The sequence below is a fragment of the Chaetura pelagica genome, unplaced genomic scaffold, assembly GCF_000747805.2.
Source record: "Chaetura pelagica isolate M959 unplaced genomic scaffold, ChaPel_1.0 scaffold527, whole genome shotgun sequence".
Classification (NCBI taxonomy): Eukaryota; Metazoa; Chordata; class Aves; order Apodiformes; family Apodidae; genus Chaetura; species Chaetura pelagica.
In genome coordinates, this window is record NW_009953915.1 from 66,565 (window position 1) to 86,147 (window position 19,583).

The 19,583-nt window shown below is 53.9% G+C and overlaps 1 protein-coding gene across 1 annotated transcript in view; it reads right to left on the reverse strand.

The window, feature by feature from the left end:
* Positions 1-19,583, reverse strand: part of SLCO2A1 (solute carrier organic anion transporter family, member 2A1) — a 28,416-nt gene that overhangs the window by 289 nt on the left and 8,544 nt on the right. Inside the window, exons 2-13 of the mRNA XM_010001506.1 lie at positions 16,200-16,337; positions 13,156-13,318; positions 9,303-9,518; positions 7,243-7,341; positions 5,415-5,548; positions 4,621-4,702; positions 3,447-3,611; positions 2,361-2,550; positions 1,021-1,180; positions 336-505; positions 153-217; positions 6-27 (exon numbers count right to left, since the gene is read on the reverse strand). Coding sequence (XP_009999808.1) covers positions 6-27; positions 153-217; positions 336-505; positions 1,021-1,180; positions 2,361-2,550; positions 3,447-3,611; positions 4,621-4,702; positions 5,415-5,548; positions 7,243-7,341; positions 9,303-9,518; positions 13,156-13,318; positions 16,200-16,337 — 1,604 coding nt within the window. The remainder of the gene's footprint in view (positions 1-5; positions 28-152; positions 218-335; positions 506-1,020; positions 1,181-2,360; positions 2,551-3,446; positions 3,612-4,620; positions 4,703-5,414; positions 5,549-7,242; positions 7,342-9,302; positions 9,519-13,155; positions 13,319-16,199; positions 16,338-19,583) is intronic.

The following is a 19,583-nucleotide window of genomic DNA, read 5'->3' on the forward strand; positions in this document are numbered from 1 at the left end:
CAAACATGGCTGGTGCGGGCAGCCAGGCTTGGGAGAAGACAAGGTGGGAGTCAGGCTGCCTGCCCTGCCCAGCCTGCAGCCTTTGTACCCCAAGGAGGTTCAACACCCCCAGCAAACCTTCCCCCAGCCCTCAGCAGGAGTTGGACACTCACCCAGCAGCCTCATGAGTAAGAACTGGACCCCGATGGCAAAGGACTTCTCATCCTGGTTCACCACCCTGCAGGGGAGAAGCCACGGAAGGTCATGGATCTTGGCCTGCTGGCACATGGAAGAGGTCCAAGCTGATCCCAGCCCGGGGAACCCACCACACCAGGCTTGCAACCTCCCCTGCTCACCGTAGCACCATCATGTAGAGGGGGTTGTGGGACAGGCAGGCCACCAGGGCAGCCAAGGAGATGAGGAATATGGCAGAAAGGAGCATGTGGGAGCAGATGAGAGGACAGGAGCCTGTCTTGGCAGAGGACAGCCCGTTCCCAGCAGGGATCAGGGAACAGTTCTTGTAGATCTGTTGGAAAGGATTTGGAAGAAAAACAACCTAAAGCTCCTGAAGCCAAGAGGAGGGTTTTCCAGCAGCACATCAGACCACAGCACTTTGTAGGACACAGATGAGATTTTTTCCAGCTCTAATTGTAAGGCCCAACCATGGTGTCCTGCAATGGGACGTGCTGCCCTCCCTGTTCCTCCACCAGACTCCCAGGGCATGACAGCAAATGTCCACTGCACCTTCTCAAGACTCACATCACAGAAGCCCAGAATCACCAAGGCTGGAAAAGACCTTTAAGACCATCAACTCCCACCTGTGACCAGCACCACCACATCTCCAGACCATGGCACTAAGTGCCACATCCAGCCTTTCCTTGAACACCTGCAGGAATCTCTGGAAGGTTTCCCTCCTCCCCACCTCCAAAAAAAAAAAAGGCTCAACCACATTTTTCAGGTTCCTACAGCATCTCTTCCAGCTTCCACCATCACCAGGGAGTACCTAAGGTGCCCCCTGCTTTGCAGCCCACTCCTACTCACCACTTGCTTGGGGGTGGAAGAATTCAGGGTGATGTTTGTGCAGCCAGCGAAGCAGGGGGAGATGTACTCCACATTGTTTTCCCCACACACTGGGTGGAAGATGTTCTCAGAGCAGTGGCACCCACCAGGCATCTTCACCTGCTGCTGGGAACTCAATGTACTGCCAGAAAAATAACACAACGAGGGGAGAGGGAAGTTACAAAAAAAAAAAAAAAGAAGAAAAAGGTCAGGAAGGAGGGGAAAAATATAAATAAATAATCATCCCTCTTTCTCCTGAACCAGTTTCCCCATTTGTGTTTGGCCTGGGACGCTGCCAGCAGCTGGTTGGCCTCCTGCCAGGCCCTGATCCCCTGCAGGTACCTCTGCAAGTGCTCAGTGAGCTTCAGTCCTTCTGTTATGTCTGCAAACAAGTCCTCACACATTCTTTCCACCACTCTCCACCCCACACCCTCCCCCATCTTCTTTCCCCCCCCATCCCCACCTCCAGCTGAAAACTAATCAGCCTGGAGAAACGTATCTGGGCTCCATCCAGAAGTGCAGAACCAGATGTGTGAACATTTTCCCCAGCTGGAAATCCCATTCAGACAGAAACTGGAAGTGGGCTGGTTTCCAAACAAGCTTGATGACAGCGTGGAAGTCAAGAGGCCAAATGGAATGATCTGTCCTGTCCTGTCCTGCTACCTAAGGGGACTTCATCTGCTGGAGGAGCAGGGACCTCTCCTTGGGCATGGTGGGATGGGGGGGCAGAGCTCATGGTCACCCAGCTGTGTAGCTGGGGATCAAGGGCAACACCCTGCTGGTGCACGGGGAGAGAGGTTCCTCAGTCCTTCCCCAGGTCCATGGGGCTGGAGGCTGATGGCCTGGGAAAGGAGACATCTGTGCAGAAGCTCCTGGCTGGCAGAGCTCTGGGAAATGAGCCCCAAGGCTTGACAGCAGGTCTGGGGTAGAGTCGAAATGTTCTTGTCTTCAAAAGACACATTAAGACCCCAAAGTTTCTACCCAGGGGAGGAGAAAGGTGATGGTAAAAGGTGAGCATGAGGTGACCTGGGGGTGAGGTGTCCATGTCAGATGCAGACACAGGTAACTGATACTACTAATTTCCCCCGCCTCTAGAAATCCAGAGTGGAAAAAAAAACCCATTCTGCTGTTTTCCTTTGGAAAATGAGAAGTAAATGTCTTCCTAAGGTTTCTGTGCCAGTTAGTGCTCAGATCTCCTCCAGCCCGTGGGACCAAGAAGCAAGCAGCAGAGTGGTGGGATCTACTACAGCTTCCCCTCCTCCTGCACATATCCCACCCTCAGGAGCTAGAGGACCTAGAAACATCCCCTGGGCCTGCATTACCTGGGGGGGTAGATGCCATGGATCCTCCCTTGGGAGCAGCCCATGAAGAAGATGGGCAGGCAGATGAGGATGGAGAAGACAAGCACCACCACAGCAAAGCGGGGGATGGCCCGGAGGGAGAAGGCAAAACGTTTCATGATGATTCCTCCCAAGAGCATCCCCAGAGCTGCTGCTGGCAGGTTCACAGCTCCTGCAGAGGGTGGAAGGCATTAGTTAGTGTCACCGAGCATCTCTCTAAAGCTCTGTGAATCTCATGGTGGTTGGGAGAACCCCCAGAACCTCAGGCTGGTACCCGAGAAACCCTAAACCCAAAGGCAGTTGGTACCTATGAGAAACCTCAGCCTTCAGGGTCTGCCTGAGAGGTACAGGATCAAGCTGGGGTGTCATCACTTGCTCTTGTCCCTGCTTTGAGCATCAGAATGACCCAGACCTGCTTCCCCAACGTGCTGGGGCTGCACCTTTGCAATGGGGGTGGTTGCTGGCCTGGAGGGGCTGGTAAGTAAATGCAAACCAGCCTGGCTTGCAGCCTTCTCAGGTTGAGAGAGACCTCAACCATCCCTGCTGAGAGAGTTGAGGTGTTCAGCCTGGGGAAGAGAAGGCTCCAGGGAGACCTTAGAGCCCCTTCCAGTGCCTGAAGGGGCTCCAGGAAAGCTGGGAAGGGACTTGGGACAAGGGCAGGGAGGGAGAGGACAAGGGGGAAGGGATGAAACCTGGAAGAGGGAGATTGAGGTGAGCCATGAGGATGGAAGTGTGGAGTGTGAGGGCGGTGAGAGCCTGGCCCAGGTTGCCCAGGGAAGCTGTGGCTGCCCCCTCCCTGGCAGTGTTGAAGGGCAGGTTGGATGGGGCTTGGAGCAGCCTGGGCTGGTGGGAGGTGTCCCTGCCCATGCAGGGGGTTGGATCTGGATGATCTTGAAGGTCCCTTCCAACCCAAACCATTCCATGGTTCTGTGAGTCACCTTGAGATGATCTCTAGGTCTCATTTGAAAATGAGTTTCCAATTACTTCCTCTAAAAGGATTAAAAAGCCTGGGGCACCTGGGCAGGTGTCTCCCTGCTGATGGATATTTCCCACCCTGTCTGTGCTCACCTATGAGGAAGTTGGCATAGGAGGAGGAGGCACCATACTGCTTCTCCAGGAACTTGTTGAGGAATGTGGCCAGACCCGCAATGACTGAGGAGAAGCTGCACTGAGCCAGCACCAGGAGGATGAAGAGGGGGTTGAACAGTAGCCTGAGGAAGATCTTTGGGAATCCTACAGGGAATCAGGAGGAAAAATGTTATTTCAGCCACGTGATCCTCATGTCAGCAATTCCTACTGTGGAAAAATAACCACCCCACCCTGAGACTCTTCCCAGTGAGTTAACACAGACCATGTCCAAGGCCATGGGAAAATGGAAGGGGAGACATCCTGACTTGGCCAGGCAGCTGTCAGGCCCGTGGCCAAAGTGCCCTGAAAAACAAGGTGGAGGCTCCCTGTGCTTTCCAGGCTCACAACCCCCTGTGCCTTTGCTGTTCTGGAGCCTGTGGGTAGTGCAGACCAAGGCACGGGGCTCTGGCTCCTGCCCAAAAAAAAAGCTGAACATGGGGGAACATGTCCTGGTGGGACATGGTGTCTCCCTGCCCTTTTGGCAAAGGAGCCTGACTTCAGGCTCCTCAGGAGCAGCTCTGCTTAGTTGATCCTTCCAGCTGAGAGGGCCATGGAGACCCAGCCTCGTTCAGCAAAGCTCTGTGAGATGGAGAAGTGGGATCTGACAGCTCCAGGATATGATTGTGGTGGATGGAGAAGGAAGGAGGGAGAGGCTTCAGCTGGAAAGATGTCATCGTGGAGCTAAAAAAAAAGTCATTAATCTGCTCCCTCAGCAGCAACATCCCTGCTGCAGCCTGTTTCAGCTGTGAATAAACAAAGCAGGGAAAGCTGCAGGGCAGTGACCTTCTCTGGTGGAGCCAGCAGCCCCGGGTCTTCTCCTGGAGCCAGGGGTGAAGCCACCCAGCCAGCCTTTTTCCCAACATACTCAAGCCACTTGAACACTTTCAGAAACAACTGAGGCCCCACAGACCTCAGCACCACAGCAAGAGGGAGGCTGTGTCCATCCTCTCATGGTCCTCAGGGAAGCTACAGTCCTGGAGGTACCCGAGCAGGCCCTGGCAACATGGTGGAGAGACTCCAAAGCTCCCAACGAGCACCCTGGAGGACACCAGCATGGTGTTCTCCACCCACCCAGCATGGTCCCCATTCCCCCTCGCCTTTAAATGCCCTTTACTTTTGATAAACTCCAGCAGGGAGGTTTCTTCAGCCACCCCCTTCTCCATCTTGCTGAGCATGCCAGCCTCCGTCTTCGGGTCCTGGGGAGGGAGAGAAGAGCAGCCTGAGGGAAGAGCCAAGCACCTGTGGTGTGGTTGCCACCATCCCAACACCCACTGAGGCTTGGGAGGAGCAGGATCTATCTGTCCCCGATGCCTTTGACCCCCTCCCAAACAATTCCTGCCTGTGAATTTTCTCAAAAGTCCCAGCAGCCCTTGAGAAGAGAGGCAGGAGAAAAGCTTGGAGAGGGTGTAAGAACTTGGAAAGCTCTCCTCTCCTGAACCCTGACAAGATACCTCCATCTTCACTTCTGAAAAGAGACTGAAAATGAAAGTTGGACACTCAGCTCAAGCCTGAGGAGTCATAGAATCATAGAACCATTCAGGTTGGAGAAGCCCCTTGGGATCCCCCAGTCCAACCATCATCCCTGCTCCACAAACCTCTCCCCTAAACCACCTCCACCAACACCACATCCCAACCCTTCAGCACACCCAGGGGTGGTGACTCCACCACCTCCCTGGGCTAGTCCTCTAACCATAATAATGAAGTATCTTAGGTTTGAATTTTACCCTTAAAGAATCAACAATTAGACCATTTGGGAACAAAAGTCCTTTTGAAACTGGAGCAGCAGGACTTGGCTCTGAAAGCACCAAAATTAAACCTGGTGATCATTTTTTGCATCTTCTAAAGTTCCTTCTTCTGGGAAACCTGTCTATTCTTGGTGGTTTTGGTCCTATAGAGATGTGGTCTCACCTCTTCTTTTATCATGTAGCGAGGGAAGAAGAAGTAAGGGATGGAGGTGAGGACCAAGCAGCCCGAGGAGATGAGCAGCCCCAGCCACCAGGCGCCCACCCAGCGCTGGTCCCGCGGCGTCAGGGCCACTGCAGCTGCAAGACACAAAAACCCACCCTAAGAGCTCTGCTCCTGCATGGGTGAGGGTGAGAGCACTGACTGGGTTGGAAGGAACCTTCAAGGTCATAGAATCCCAGATTGGTTTGGGTTGGAAGGGACCTTCCAGCTCCAACCCCCTGCATGGGCAGGGACACCTCCCACCAGCCCAGGTTGCTCCAAGCCCCATCCAACCTGCCCTTCAACACTGCCAGGGATGGGGCGGCCACCTTTTCTCCTGTGCCAATGTCTCAATACCAAATGGCCATGCAAAGACAGACTGATGGAGCACAAAAGGTCTGTGTGGGCACAGTCCAAGGGTTTCTCTGCTGCTTTGGAAGAGCAAATGGATGAGGGTGGGTGCTCCCACCAACTTTGGTAGCAAGACCGGCCCTGGTTGTGTTTGATCCTGCACTACTGCGCCCCATCCACACTGTGCTCTGGGATGGATGTGGTCATCCTGGAATGCTGGTGGCACTGGTTCAACTCTTCTTCCCCCCACGCCAGCCAGAGAGGTGACAATGACACGGACCCGACTCCATCCTCCTCTGCCTGGGGCTCGCTGGGTTTGGACCAGGCTGCCTGCCAGGGACAAGGACTGGGAATGGTCACAGCCACTTTCCTGGAATTAAATCCTCTCCCATTGTTCCAGACTTGGTCAGTCTCTGCCCGCAGAGCCCAAGGGCAGGACTTGTGGAGGCAGAAGAGGGATCTTAACGAGCCCCGCTTCCGAGTGGATGAAGCTCCGGGCGCCTTCTCCGGAAAAAGGAGGAGAAGGTGAGAGTCACTCTGTCTCCAGCCCAGACATCCTTCTGCTGGGCCAAGCCGTGGCTCTCGGGAGGCTGACGGATCTCCTGACCCTCATGGGAACGCCATCTCCCCACAGCTGGGACGTGGCTGCTGGGAAGAGGCAGCAGAGGGTGGGATCCCTGCGCCAGAGGGTGCGGCAGGAGAGGAGCCCGCGCCCCACCCAATGTCCCTGCTTCCCCAAACTGCACCCACTCCACTCCAGAGCTTGGACATCATCTTGGAACCACCAGGCAGAGGCTGCTAAATCCGTCTCCCGCCACGGGGGAGCCAGCCAAGGCTTTTTGCCATTTCCTGCCCCAGGTTCATTTATTATTCTTATCAGGCACCGGACAAAAATGTCAGGAGGGCTCTGATCTCTCTGGGAGGAAACACAGGAAAAGCCACATCAGTGATGGAGCTGGGGAGAATTCTTTAGTGATTAAGTTACCAGGAATAATCAGCACACAGTGAAGAGCAAGACAATCAGCCCCGTGGTGGTGGTGGCTTCCTCCCTCTCTCTGCAGATGCTGGTGGAAGGTGGTGGGGAGGAGGATGAGCAGACCCAAGCACCAGCAGGGCAATGGTTGAGCTGTGGTTGCCTTCTCCGTCCACTGGAGACAGTGGACAGACCCCAGCAATGACCACCAGGGCAGCAAAGTGAGGAGGAGACTGGAACATCTCCAGGGCTCTGCTTCAGTGGTGGCTTCAAGACCACCTGTAGCCTTCCTCATGGGGGGATGGAGTGGAGAAGTGCACTTCTATCCCAGCTCAGATCTTTCCAGGGTCTGGAAAGATCTGTGGGTCACAGGATGGGTGGCTTCTTCCCCCAGGTCATCTCAGAGTCACCTTCTAATTCACAGAAGGCTTTTTAGAGGAGGACCAGCACTCCTTGAAAGATACTCACCAAGGTCAACTCTTCCAATATCCACAAAGAGCCTCAGCACCACGGACCCCAGGAGGTACCCAAAAGCAGGACCAAACACAGCGATAGCAAAGAGGATGGCTGGGAAAAAAAAGGAGCAGAGGGACCTGCCATGAGCAGGGAACAGCAGCTCCACCACATATGCTTCACTTTTGTCCCCCCACTCGAGCCAAGGATGCTGTTCCAACGTGCAGAGGAGTGGACAGCATCTTTTACCAAGTGGCAGTTGAGGAGAAGGTCCCCATTGCTGGGACACTGCAGGTGGGGTTTGTCCCACAGGACTGGGAGGAGGGCAAGCAGCTGCCTGCAGGAAAAGTCCCTCTGCTCTGCTGCCACCAAGGCACTGGGAGTTCTCAGCTCCAGGGGTGAATTTCTGTGACAAAGGAGGTGAACCCAGAGAGAGCAGCAGGGTGGTGGCATCCCAGGCTCCCACAGGTGATGGAGACCTTCTCCTACAAGAGGCCCCTCTCCTGCAGGAGGCCCCTCTCCTACAGGAGGCCAAGGAAACAAAGCCATCATAGACCTCAGAGCCAAGCAAAAACATTTGGCCTGAACTTCAGGGGAGGTGAAAGATGCTGAGAGCAAAAAATCCAGCAGATCACCCTCAGGTCAGCTGAACTATTCCGTTCAAAAAGCAGATAACTCAGAGCTGACCCCTAAAAGGTCAAAATGTTTCACTTTAACCCCTCTGGAATGCTCGTGGCCTTCCTGAAAGAAACTCCTCACACAACCTTCTCCAAAAGGAGCCAGTTTGCTCAAAGAGCATTCACCATTTCTGGGCACTTTGCTGCCCTGGTGGGTACAAAAGTGCCTGATCCTGCTGCTATGACTCACTCTGCACCTACTTGAAAGCTTCTTTTTCTTTCTCCCCAATTAGACAAGGCAGCACTTTGGTTTTTACACCACAAACCCAAGTGCTGAAGGACCTTTTAGAGGAGCATTTAACCTCCTACACAGACATTGATGTTCCCCTCCACAGGGAGATGCTGAGACCTAAACCAGAACCAGACTCCAAGGTATTTACATTGTACTGGGGCAAACCAGACCCACAGTGGGCAGAGACATTCCTTAAAGTGACCACCTGTATTATGAAGAGCAAGCCATCCCTGTTTTCCTTCATCATCAGGACCTGCAGGTTTGGGCCTCCAAAGGGCACTGAGAGGTCCAGGGACCCCTTGTCACAGGGGGAAGACAAGGATGCTCTGTCCCTTTGGTGTGAGCTCAGAGGAGCCAGCACCACCACTTCCTGCAGAGCTCCCAGGTGGTGGGGAAGCCCTTTCCAGCAGGAGCCAGGAGCAGAGGACACCTGGGTGGAGCTGGAGACCCTGCCAAGCACTTCAGGACTTATCCAAAGCCTGTCCTTGGGAGTCTAATCCCAAAGGCTTTCCCTTCTCCTTTAGTGTTTACCCTGATTTGGGAACATCTGCTCTTGACTCCTCAATGGTTCTAGAGCCTTTGGCTGCTTTCAAAACAGGAGGAACTGGGGTTTTTAAGAATTTATGGGCAGAGCTCCAAGATCAGGTAGGCACACCAGCACCTGCTGGGGTTTGCTACTCACAGGGAACAAAATGGAAGCCAGCACCTATCTCTTTGGAACCAGAAGTCCTCCTCAGCCTGAGAGCCCCCACCAGGCAGGGATCAATGACCAATTCCATGACCAAAAAGATAAAAAGCCAGTTCTGAACCCCTGATGGAAAACCTGGGCCAGCTGGCTCCTGCAGCCTGTTCCATCTGGTTAAACCACGATCAACTGATGCTCAGTAAAAGGAGGAGGTGGCACCTGAGGTTTCCTTACAATGTTTTCCTCCCATGGATGATATAACATCTGCTACAGCCAAGGGAGAAGCCCCAGCTTCTTCCTAACATCCACCCCACAGATGTAACCCTACAGAGAACAGCCTTTTAGTGAGCTTCTCAGCTCATTTGAGTCCCACTGGCTGCTCAACCCCGTGTCCACCAGTTAATTTCCAGATCAGCACCTCTTCAATTCAGCTCTAAGGTCTGAAGGAAACAACACAATACACCCCAATGGTCCCACTCACCAACGTACAGCGGGGAGTTGTTTGCTTCTGCAAAGTCATCCACATAGGAGATTCCAAAGGGCTGGATGGGAACGGTCCCGATGCCAGCCAGGAGCTGGGCAATCACCATCATGGCCCAGATGCTGCTGGCCTCCCTCTGGGGGTCCTGGGTGGTGTTTGGGCACATAAACTTGTTCTCTGCATAGCAGAGTTCAGCCTGGACGTGGCTCTTGTTACCTGAAAGGGAGAAGAATAAGTGTTATGATGCTGGGCATGTCACAGCATCAGAGTCCTTCTGGTTGGAAAAGACCTTGAAGATCATCCAGTCCAACCATAACAAAACTCTACCAGCCCTCAACCCAACTCTACCAGCCCTTAACCCAACTCTACCAACCCTCAGTGCAGCTCTACCAGCCCTTAATCCAGCTCTGCCAGCCCTTAATCCAGCTCTACCAGCCCTTAACCCATCTCTACCAGCCCTTAACCCATCTCTACCAGCCCTTAACCCAACTCTACCTAGTCCAGTGCTTGAACCATGTCCCTCAGCACCACATCTCCACAGCTTTAAAACATGCCCAGGGATGGGGATTCCAAGGCCTCCCTGGGCAGGCTGAGAAGTGGAGGAACGAGGATTGGAAGCCAAGAAAGGAAGGAATCAAAGCATGAAAAGGAAAAGAGAGATCAAGGTAAATACAGAAATCTCCAGGTTTTGCTTCTAATATGCAGATGGTTATTTTTTCTTCTGCTGAAGAGAAGAGGATAAATCATGAATACACCAGGTACCTGCCTCAGTGAGGCTGCCTGATGAAGTAGAGACCTTTTCCAGAACCTGCCCTCCCACACTAAATCCCAAAACACTGAGAAGTGCCCAGTTTTGTGAAGTAGGGACACACAGTTGGAAGAAGTGGCTGCTCCATCCCTGGCAGTGTTGAAGGGCAGGTTGGATGGGGCTTGGAGCAACCTGGGCTGGTGGGAGGTGTCCCTGCCCATGCAGGGGGTTGGAACTGGGTGATCTTCAAGGTTCCTTCCAACCCAAACCAGTCTGTGATTCTCTGGTTGATTTCAGATGGATTTCTCAGTTTATTTCACAGTTCTCAGAACCCTTCCCTCTGGGGAATCCCCCTGAGGTCAGTGTGACAAAAGCCAGGCTGGGATTTTGATCAAACTTTTAAGGCTGCTCAGAGAAGAAGGAAATGAAGGAATTTCTCCTGGGAAGGATCAGGTGCCTTCAAGCTGCCAGCAGAGGATCACAAGCTGCAGCAAGGCTGGACCCAGCCAACCAACCAAAGGCTTCAGAGAGACAGTGTCAAAACCAGGGGATAAGCCTTGATAATGATGGATGGAAAAACCTGGTTTGCATGGAAAATGAAGGAGTTCCTGTCCTGGTTTGAGCAACCAGAGCAAGCCCTGGGCTTTAGATCCCAACTCTTCCCACACTGGCTTTTCTTTTTTTCCTTTAAATATTATTTGCAATTGGTCCAACATTCCCACCACACCTTTTAACCTTCTGACTGTGGATTTTCTACACTTCTGAGCAACCAGACACCAAACAAAGCCAAGTATTTGTTGGGTGCTGAGGGGTTTTCTTTGGGGTTCTACCACCTTTGCTCCCTGGTGGTACCCAGGCAGGAGCAGAGAGCTGGATGCTCCCTGGGTCCATCTGGCTGCCCTGCCTCTGAATCTCTGTTGCCCTCATCACTCAGGAACTACCCACCTCCTTCCAAAACAAGGCTCTTACTTCTTCATCCCATCTGGACATAGAATTCCAGACTGGTTTGGGTTGGAAAGGATCTTAAAGATCATCCAGTCCCAACCCCCTGCCATGGGCAGGGACAACCAGGTTGCTCCAAATCCAGTCCAACCTGCCCGTGAACTATTCCAGGGATGGGGACATGGGGAGGTCTCCAGCCTGCTCCAGAGTGCCATGCAAACTCCAACCAGGCCTACAGTACCTTCATGGGCTGGAAGTGCCTGGACACACATGGCTCTGGGCAGGGGAGCAGGATGATACCTGCTCCTTTGACTTCTTCCCTTTGCAGGAAGAGCAGCCCCCATCCCAGATCCTGACCAGTCCATAGTCTGCTGGAAAACTTGGCATCTGATGCCTGATCCAATCCCCAAACCATCTGCCTCAAGAAGCAGGGAGTCACTCCAGGATGAGGAGCAGGGAGCCAGCAGAGAGCTGCTCTCCACATCCCTGTGGGAGCACTGAGCCAGGGTGCTTCACAAATGATCCATGGGATTTGGGGTTGCAGATCCACTGAGGTGCCAGGATTTTCAGAGATCATGTAGGAGAGCAAAGCCAGAAGATCTCTAACCCTTTGGTGGGCAGCCAGGCACCTGTGAGCAGCTCTTTCTGCTGCTTTGCTCCCTGGCTGGGGTGGACACCTTGTTGTCCTGCAGCTCCTGACTGAAGGCAGCAATTCACCCAAGGGCACCCAGCAGCTGCCCAGTACAGCCCAGGCCTCCTGAGCCCAGAGGACTGGGACAACACACCCTGCAGAGGGCTCAGAGCCTTTCCAGAAGAAGACATCTGCCCACTAGAGCTGCAAAGCCTGGTGCTGCTGCGATGGGGGCACCTGCTTGGGGGGGACAATGTGGTGTGGAGCTGAGGTGACATGGAGCTTTCAGAAGTGACAGTCCCCAGGAGGCTGAGGCTCATTAGCACCTCGAGGATCTAGGGCTGAAGTCACTTTTGGGAAGACCAAAACCAGCCTGGTGACACACCAAGCAGGCTCTCTGGGCACTGCAGGGGAGCCTGAAGCTGTTTGTAGGCACCAAACCTGCCCAGCTAAACCAGTAGCTCCTCTTGATATAGACAGCAAGGCTTACTGGCTGGAGCAGCCCTGGGGACAGGGAACTCTGTCCACCTCAGTTCTCCTGCTGCAAGACCTCCCTGACTCTACTGAAGACAATGTCACTCTGCTGCCCAAAATGCTTTGGGCTCCAGAGGAACCACCAGCCTGGGCTCTCAGCAAGGCAAAACCACCAAAGCCAGGAGAAAGGAGAAGGAGGCCAAAGCCTAGAATGTCCAACAAGGTGTCCACACAGACCCAGCCTGTGCTCCCAAGCCTTCTTATCAGCCAGATGGATGGCTTTGCTCCCAGAGCTGGTGGCACTGACCTGCAGTGCTACAGCTATTAACTTCTCCAGCACTTGGTGGCACTGCTCAGGTCCCTGCAGTCATCTTTGCTTCTGCACCTGTGAAACGGGTGTCATTGAGCCTATTCGTTCCCCTCCTTGTCCTCCCATCACCTTCCTTGCCCCTCTTTCCCCTCCCTTTCCCTCAGACATGAGGAGGAAATTGTGGAGTGTGAGGGTGGTGAGAGCCTGGCCCAGGTTGCCCAGGGAAGCTGTGGCTGCCCCATCCCTGGCAGTGTTGAAGGGCAGGTTGGATGGGGCTTGGAGCAGCCTGGGCTGGTGGGAGGTGTCCCTGCCCATGCAGGAGGTTGGATCTGGAAGATCTTTAAGGCCCACAGCTTCCCTGGGCAACCTGGGCCAGGCTCTCACCACCCTCACACTCCACAATTCCCTCCTCATGTCTCACCTCACTCTCCCCTCTGCCAGTTTTCATCCCTTCCCCCTTGTCCTCTCCCTCCCTGTCCTTGTCCCAAGCCCCTCCCCAGCTTTCCTGGAGCCCTTTCAGGCACTGGAAGCTGCTCTAAGTTCTCCCCAGAGACCTTACAAGCCTCCAGCTCACAAGGTAGCACAGTCTAACAACCACATTCTCCTCCTTCCAGCTCCTCCTGACACTCAACACGAGCCACAGACCATCCACCACTTCTCCTCCTGTGGCTCCTCCCTGGCCCTGAGAAGCGTTTCTGCTCCCAAACCAGGACCAGGAGCTCCTGGAGCTGAGGTGAGAGGCACTTACCAGTGCTCAGCGAGGTGTACTCGTAGGGGCCCGACAGAAAGTGGGGCAGGGTGACCAGGAAGGCCCCCAGGGCCAGGAGCAGCCCCCCTGCCCCGATCACCCGCGGGCGGTGAACGCGGCTCCCGAAGTAGCTGACGAAGATGATGAGAACCACGTTGCCAATCTGGGGAGGAGAGAGAGGTGCTGCTGAGTGCAGCTCCTGGGGAACGTGGGGGGCTCTGGAGGGTTCCAAGGGTAGGTAGGGGTGGGTAAAGGGGTAGGGAAACATGCAGCATGCTCAGGTTAGGGGGATGAGCAGCTCTGCTCTGGAGCCAGGCTGGGAGAGTTGGGGTGTTCAGCCTGGAGAAGAGAAGGCTCCAGGGAGCCCTTAGAGCACCTTCCAGTGCCTGAAGGGGCTCCAGGAAAGCTGGGGAGGGACTTGGGACAAGGGCAGGGAGGGAGAGGACAAGGGGGAAGGGATGAAAACTGGAAGAGGGAGATTGAGGTGAGACATGAGGAGGGAATTGTGGAGTGTGAGGGTGGTGAGAGCCTGGCCCAGGTTGCCCAGGGAAGCTGTGGCTGCCCCATCCCTGGCAGTGTTGAAGGGCAGGTTGGATGGGGCTTGGAGCAGCCTGGGCTGGTGGGAGGTGTCCCTGCCCATGCAGGGGGTTGGATCTGGATCATCTTTCAGGTCCCTTCCAACCCAAACTGGTCTATAAATGCTGCTCATGTTGAGGCATCAATTTGATTCCCTTCCATTTCCCCACCTTTGTTCCCTTTCTGGTGTGCCAGCCTTCAGCTTCCTGGATCTAAATTTCAGCACAGTCTTAGTCCCCACCCTGGTACTTCTGTTCCACCAGGGAATTTCCTCATCAGCATTGTAAAATGCCTCATTAGGGAGGCAGCAGGCAGGGCAGGCTTTGCTGAGACACAACCTGGGGCTGCCATATCAGCTTTTCTCTTTGCTTTTCCTCAACTCAGATGTGCCACTTTCATCAGTGATATTTTGCTGGAATTGCCCTAGTTTATTCATCTTCCAGATTTGGGGGATTTGTACCAATACCCATTGCCCTGCATGACCTAAATGCAGTCTGTCCTGTCTCCCCAGCACAGAAAGGCTCCCAAGACCCATGCTAAGAGGTACTTACCAGTTTTCTCTGCCCCATGCAGTTGCTTTATTTGCAAATCTGTCAGACACCAAGCTCAGAATTTCAAACACCCTTTTGCATGTAAAGAAATTGTTCAAATTGCCACCTATAGATGCATTAAAAGAGAAAGCTTGACCTGTTTGTGTGTTGGGAGTAAATATTTCCCTTAGGAGCTTCCAGCAAAGCTTTGTCCAATTTTCTCCTTCAGTCTTGGTGCTGGACTGAAAGAGATGATTTTGTCAGGTTTCACTTTCTTGATTTTTCTTTTCTGAAAGCTTCACCTCTGCAAATCATGTGTTGATCTTGAAAATCAAGAAGAAAAACTCTCTAGCTCCCCCCTTCCCCTCCCATTAAAAATTCTAAAAGCTCCGTAGCCTCAGAGCACAGCCTTTCTGAAGACATGAAAAAGAATTGCTGATTTATTTATTATTTATAGAACTCATTATATTTTAACTCCAGGGGGTGGCAAGTGTAGTTGAGACTCCTTCAAACAACTTGTGGGCCCTCCAGTGGTGCTCACCATGTGAGGGACTTGGGACAAGGGCAGGGAGGGAGAGGACAAGGGGGAAGGGATGAAAACTGGCAGAGGGGAGATTGAGTTGAGACATGAGGAGGGAATTGTGGAGTGTGAGGGTGGTGAGAGCCTGGCCCAGGTTGCCCAGGGAAGCTGTGGCTGGCCCATCCCTGGCAGTGTTGAAGGGCAGGTTGGATGGGGCTTGGAGCAGCCTGGGCTGGTGGGAGGTGTCCCTGCCCATGCAGGGGGTTGGATCTGGGTGATCTTTAAGGTCCTTTTCAACCCAAACCATTTTGTGATTCTATGAACATCATAAAGGTCCCATTAGGTGGGTTTTGTTGGCTTGGGACAACCTAAACATCACTTGAACCTCAGCGTGGCTGGTAAAGAATCCTTTTGATTTATGTTTACATGGGCTCCCCAGTTTGTCTCTGTGACTTTTGCTCTTGGAATTGCTGCAACCATCAAGCAGAAAAGCCTGCAGGCCTTGGCAGGCAGGGGAGTTCACCCAGAGCTCCAGCAAAGCACAGAAACATCTCTCATCAAAGAGAAGAGGATTCCCAGAGCCCCGCTTCTTGGGGGAGGATCCCACACAAGAAGACCAGCTCTATGTCAGGTGGGATGTCACCAAGCACTTCTCTGCCTCTGCCATCACAAGAAAGTCTGTGCCAGGAGGTTTTTTCTTGGTGGGCCTTGAAGAGCTGGTCAGGAAGGACCCAACTCATGACAGTGGGAACTAGAAGACTTCGTCCATAGAGGAAGTGATTGGAAAGTGTTGATGAGAAAAGTCCTGGGCCAGGTCAGCAAAGTGACACCAGTGAAAGTCACCCCTTTGCCACAGGGCCTTCAGGAGCTTGGAGCACTAGGGCTAGATCTTGGAGAGGCTGGGGGCCAAGGTCTCCTTTTAGAGAAAGCTTGGCAAGCCTCAGGCCAAGGTCATTCCTAAAGCCAGTGAGAAACCTGTGACAACAAATACTTGTGCTGGAACTTGCCCACAGAGCTGCAGTTTGTGGAGAACATTCCTCACAAAATGCTCTTCTCCACAACAGCTGTGAGAACTGTGAGAAGAACCACCCTGTGTCTTTCCTGTCTCCCAGTCACGTCTCTGCTGAAGATGTGTTTGACATCCCAGGTGTGGAGTGGCTTCCTCTGAAGCAACCTGTTTTCTGCTGCCCTCTCCAAGGCCACGTCCTCACCACATCACCCTCCATTCAACCTCCCAAGCACGTGGTAACAGCAGAAGTGAAGTGTGAAGAGGTGTCCAAGTGTCCAGCCATGGATGCTTCATCCAGCACGTGGAGGCACAGACAAGGAAGTACTGAGTGTGAACAACCCTGAGATCCTATTCTGGGAAGGTCCTCCCTGTCTTCTGGCCACCCCTCAGACATGTCTCACCCAGTTACCTCATGTAAGCTGGAGATGAAGCCTGAAGAGAGACTGGAGAGCCCGAAGCGCTTCTCGATGGTGGTGAGGCTGCTCTTGAAGTTGGCACTGTAGAGGAGCTGGGACAGCTGGAGAAGCCCATGGCACAGCACAAACACCTGCAGGCAAACAAAACAAGCAAGGTGCCATCCCAGTTAGTGCCCAGTGTGAGGGATCTGAGAGCCAAGCACACGTGGCCTCAAGTTGGCCAACACGACTGCACCTCTGACATGACTGGAGGGCTTGGTCCTGGGTCCTGTGGGAAAATGATTGATGCAGTGTGGAGAAAAGAGGACCAGGACCTCTGCTTCACCATTACTGGTGATTATTTGCACTGCAGCAACCCTTGTGCAACCCCCAAGGGCAAGTCACCAGCCCTAGAAGGACCTGGGAACAGGTTGCCCAGGGAAGCTGTGGCTGCCCCATCCCTGGCAGTGTTGAAGGGCAGGTTGGATGGGGCTTGGAGCAGCCTGGGCTGGTGGGAGGTGTCCCTGCCCATGCAGGGGGTTGGATCTGGATGGTCTTGAAGGTCCCTTCCAAGCCAAACCAGTCTGGGATTCTGTGACCTGTTGTACAAGGATGAACCAGTGGGACAGGCTTGACTTTGCATGGACTCGTTGGGTGCTCCTGAGGCCACGTTGGAGCCAACCCTGGAGCTGCAGAGTGTGGCAGCTGAGTGGGAGCTGTGCTCCTCTGGGTAACCTGAGATCCAGCATTTCCAGTTGGCCTCTTGAATCCCCTCAGAAGCCAAGAAACGGAAGCTGCTCCAAGGGGTGGTACAAGAAAAAGTCAAAATAAAAGGACTTTCAAAGCCCCGGAGGGAACGGATAAAATCTGCCCCGTGGAGTTTCACTCCTGGAGAACCTCTGGAGAGATCTAAAAACAGCATCTTGCCCTCGAGCAGAGCCAGAACTTGAAGGGAAGGGAAGAAGAAAAACTATCCTGGAGGAGAAGGGGGGTACACAGGGAGTTTATGGGGCAGGGCAAGAGCGTGGTGGGAAGAACCTGGGTGGCCTGGGAGAAGGAAACACTCTCCAGGAGGCAGCTTCCAAGTGTCTTTTGATCTATATTTAGTCAGAGCAGTCTTCCTCTATTTTTCTTGGAATGGGATGGATCCACACGGTGCCAAGAGTCTTTTCAAATCATTGGAGGGGGAGGAAAAAAAAAGAAAAGGGAAAAAGTCTTTTTATTTCCATTTGCAGGAAATCAAATATTTGCTGGATACCGGAAGAGTGTCCTGCAAAGATAAGGGTGGGAAGCATGAGATGATGGATGGGGGGTCAAAAATAATGCAGGGCTGACAAATTCATGGTGTCCTTGGCCAGGAGAGCAGCAATACTGGTCATTATTTGAAATGGCAGCAGTGCCCAGAAGCCCTGACCCAGTTGGTGGAACAAAAAACAACAAGCCAGCAAGGAGAAAAAGAATGAGGTTTGTCCACCTGGCACGGAGGATGAAAATCCCATAGGTGGGTGGAGGGGCTTTTTGGGGAGCAGGGAAGGACACAGAACCAGCAAGTGCAAGAGGATTTGGGTTGGGGAAGGTGGGCGAGAGGATGGGTTCTTGGGAAGCTTCTCCTGGATGGCACCAGACAGAAGACACAGCTGAGGATCTTGAAGAGTCAGGAGGTGGGAGGGATGCTGAGGGTGGGAGAGAAGAGGATGGAGGTGAAGGGAACAGAGAACATGGAGCCCTGGCAGTGTCAGGGGACAACCTGAAGACCACAGAAAAGTAGGAGAAAGACAAAAACAGAGGGCAGAAAGGTCCCCAAGGCCAGGCTGCCAGGCTGAGCTCCCCAGGCAGCCCTGGGAGGGTGGCAGCAGCCAGGCCAGCACGGGGCAGGAAGGGACAAAGCCCCAGGCTGGGACTTTTGCCTGGAGAACAAGCTGCAGAGCAAGGCCACGGGCTGTAATGTGGGAAACCCTCCCAGACAAAGTGGAAGTGAAACATCTGAAAGTGACCTCTTGAAGCAGAGTGACCTCTGCAACCACCCCCAGATCTCAACTCCTACATTCACAGCCCCAGCACATGGTCCTGTGGATCCTTCACCTTCCCCAAGCCTTTCCCAAGATGTGGGATCACCCTGGAAGGAGTCCAGCCAGGCCTGTCTGGAGCAGAGAGGTGACTCCTTGTGACGAGCACTGGCGAGGAGGTCTTGTTGCCAAAGAACATTAATTGCTGTTCCTGGGGCTCCAGCCAGACCCTACTGAAGTCATTTGAGCAAGGAAGCGTTGGCTAAACAGCCAAGGGCTGGGACAGCCCAGGACACTGAGCAGCTGGAGGGAGAGCTGTCCCAGAGCAAGGCTCTGGAGAGCCAAGGAGCAAGGCTGGAGAAGCCAAGATGTTTACCAGCAGGGAGGACAGAGGGTGGATCACCAAGGCTGAAGTTAGTGCAGCAAATATCAGGCTGATCCCAGGGCAGGTCGGGGTAGAGGGGCTGCTGGTGGGGAGGGGAGGTGAGGAGGAAAGGCAGAGTGACTCCCTGGAATGGTGGGGTGGGAAGGGGAGAAGGAAAAGGCAAGGAAGGACTATGGGGAACCAGCACGGGCTGGGCTGGGCTGGGTGAGAGGGTGGAGGGTGGGAGATGAGGGGGAGCAGCTGTGGTTGGGAAGGGCAGAGCTGGCAGGAGGTGGCCTGAGCTGGGATTTGATGCCCTGGTGATAACCTGAGGATGGACAACACGGGGCTGTGGCCCCTGAGGTGCTGGGGAGCCAACTGGGGCTGCCTGCCAGGAGGGGAGGCAAAGTGGGAGGAACCCAGGTGGAGAGCAGTGATGGGGGAGAGGAAGACTCTGGGGGCCTTCTAATCCTGCTGCTGTGAGAAGGGTTGGCAGGAAAGGCAGGAGGGATGGTCAGGGGACCTGATCCCACACAGCAGCCTCAGCCCTGGGCTGCAGGGAGCCCAGAGGGTGGGAGGGAAGGGGCAGAGGAGATACTTGTTTTGGGGTGTAGGGGGGAAGAAGCTGCCCACCCAGAACAGTGGAAGCAAAACCAACCAGCCTTTGCCCCAGGACTTGGGGAGCTCACCTTTTCCAGATGCACTTTGATGGTCTGGAGGTGAGAGATGGGTCCCATTTAAGGCTTTCCCTGCATTCAGGAGACTCTATTCTCATTAAAATAATGAGGGCCCAGACCTTGGAGGCTCTTGAGTGCAAATAGGTGGGAGAGGGGCTCACTCAGAGGGTTTCCCAGAAGGAACCTGTGCACCACCTGAGCCTGGCATCAGGAAAGATGCTCCAGCTGGGAAGAACAGACTTCCAAGGCTGGAGGAGATGAAGGGCACCACCCTCCCACATCCCCTTGCAGGTTCTCATGTGTCTCTCCAGTCCTGGCCCTTCTCCCCACGCATCTTCATCCCACAGATCT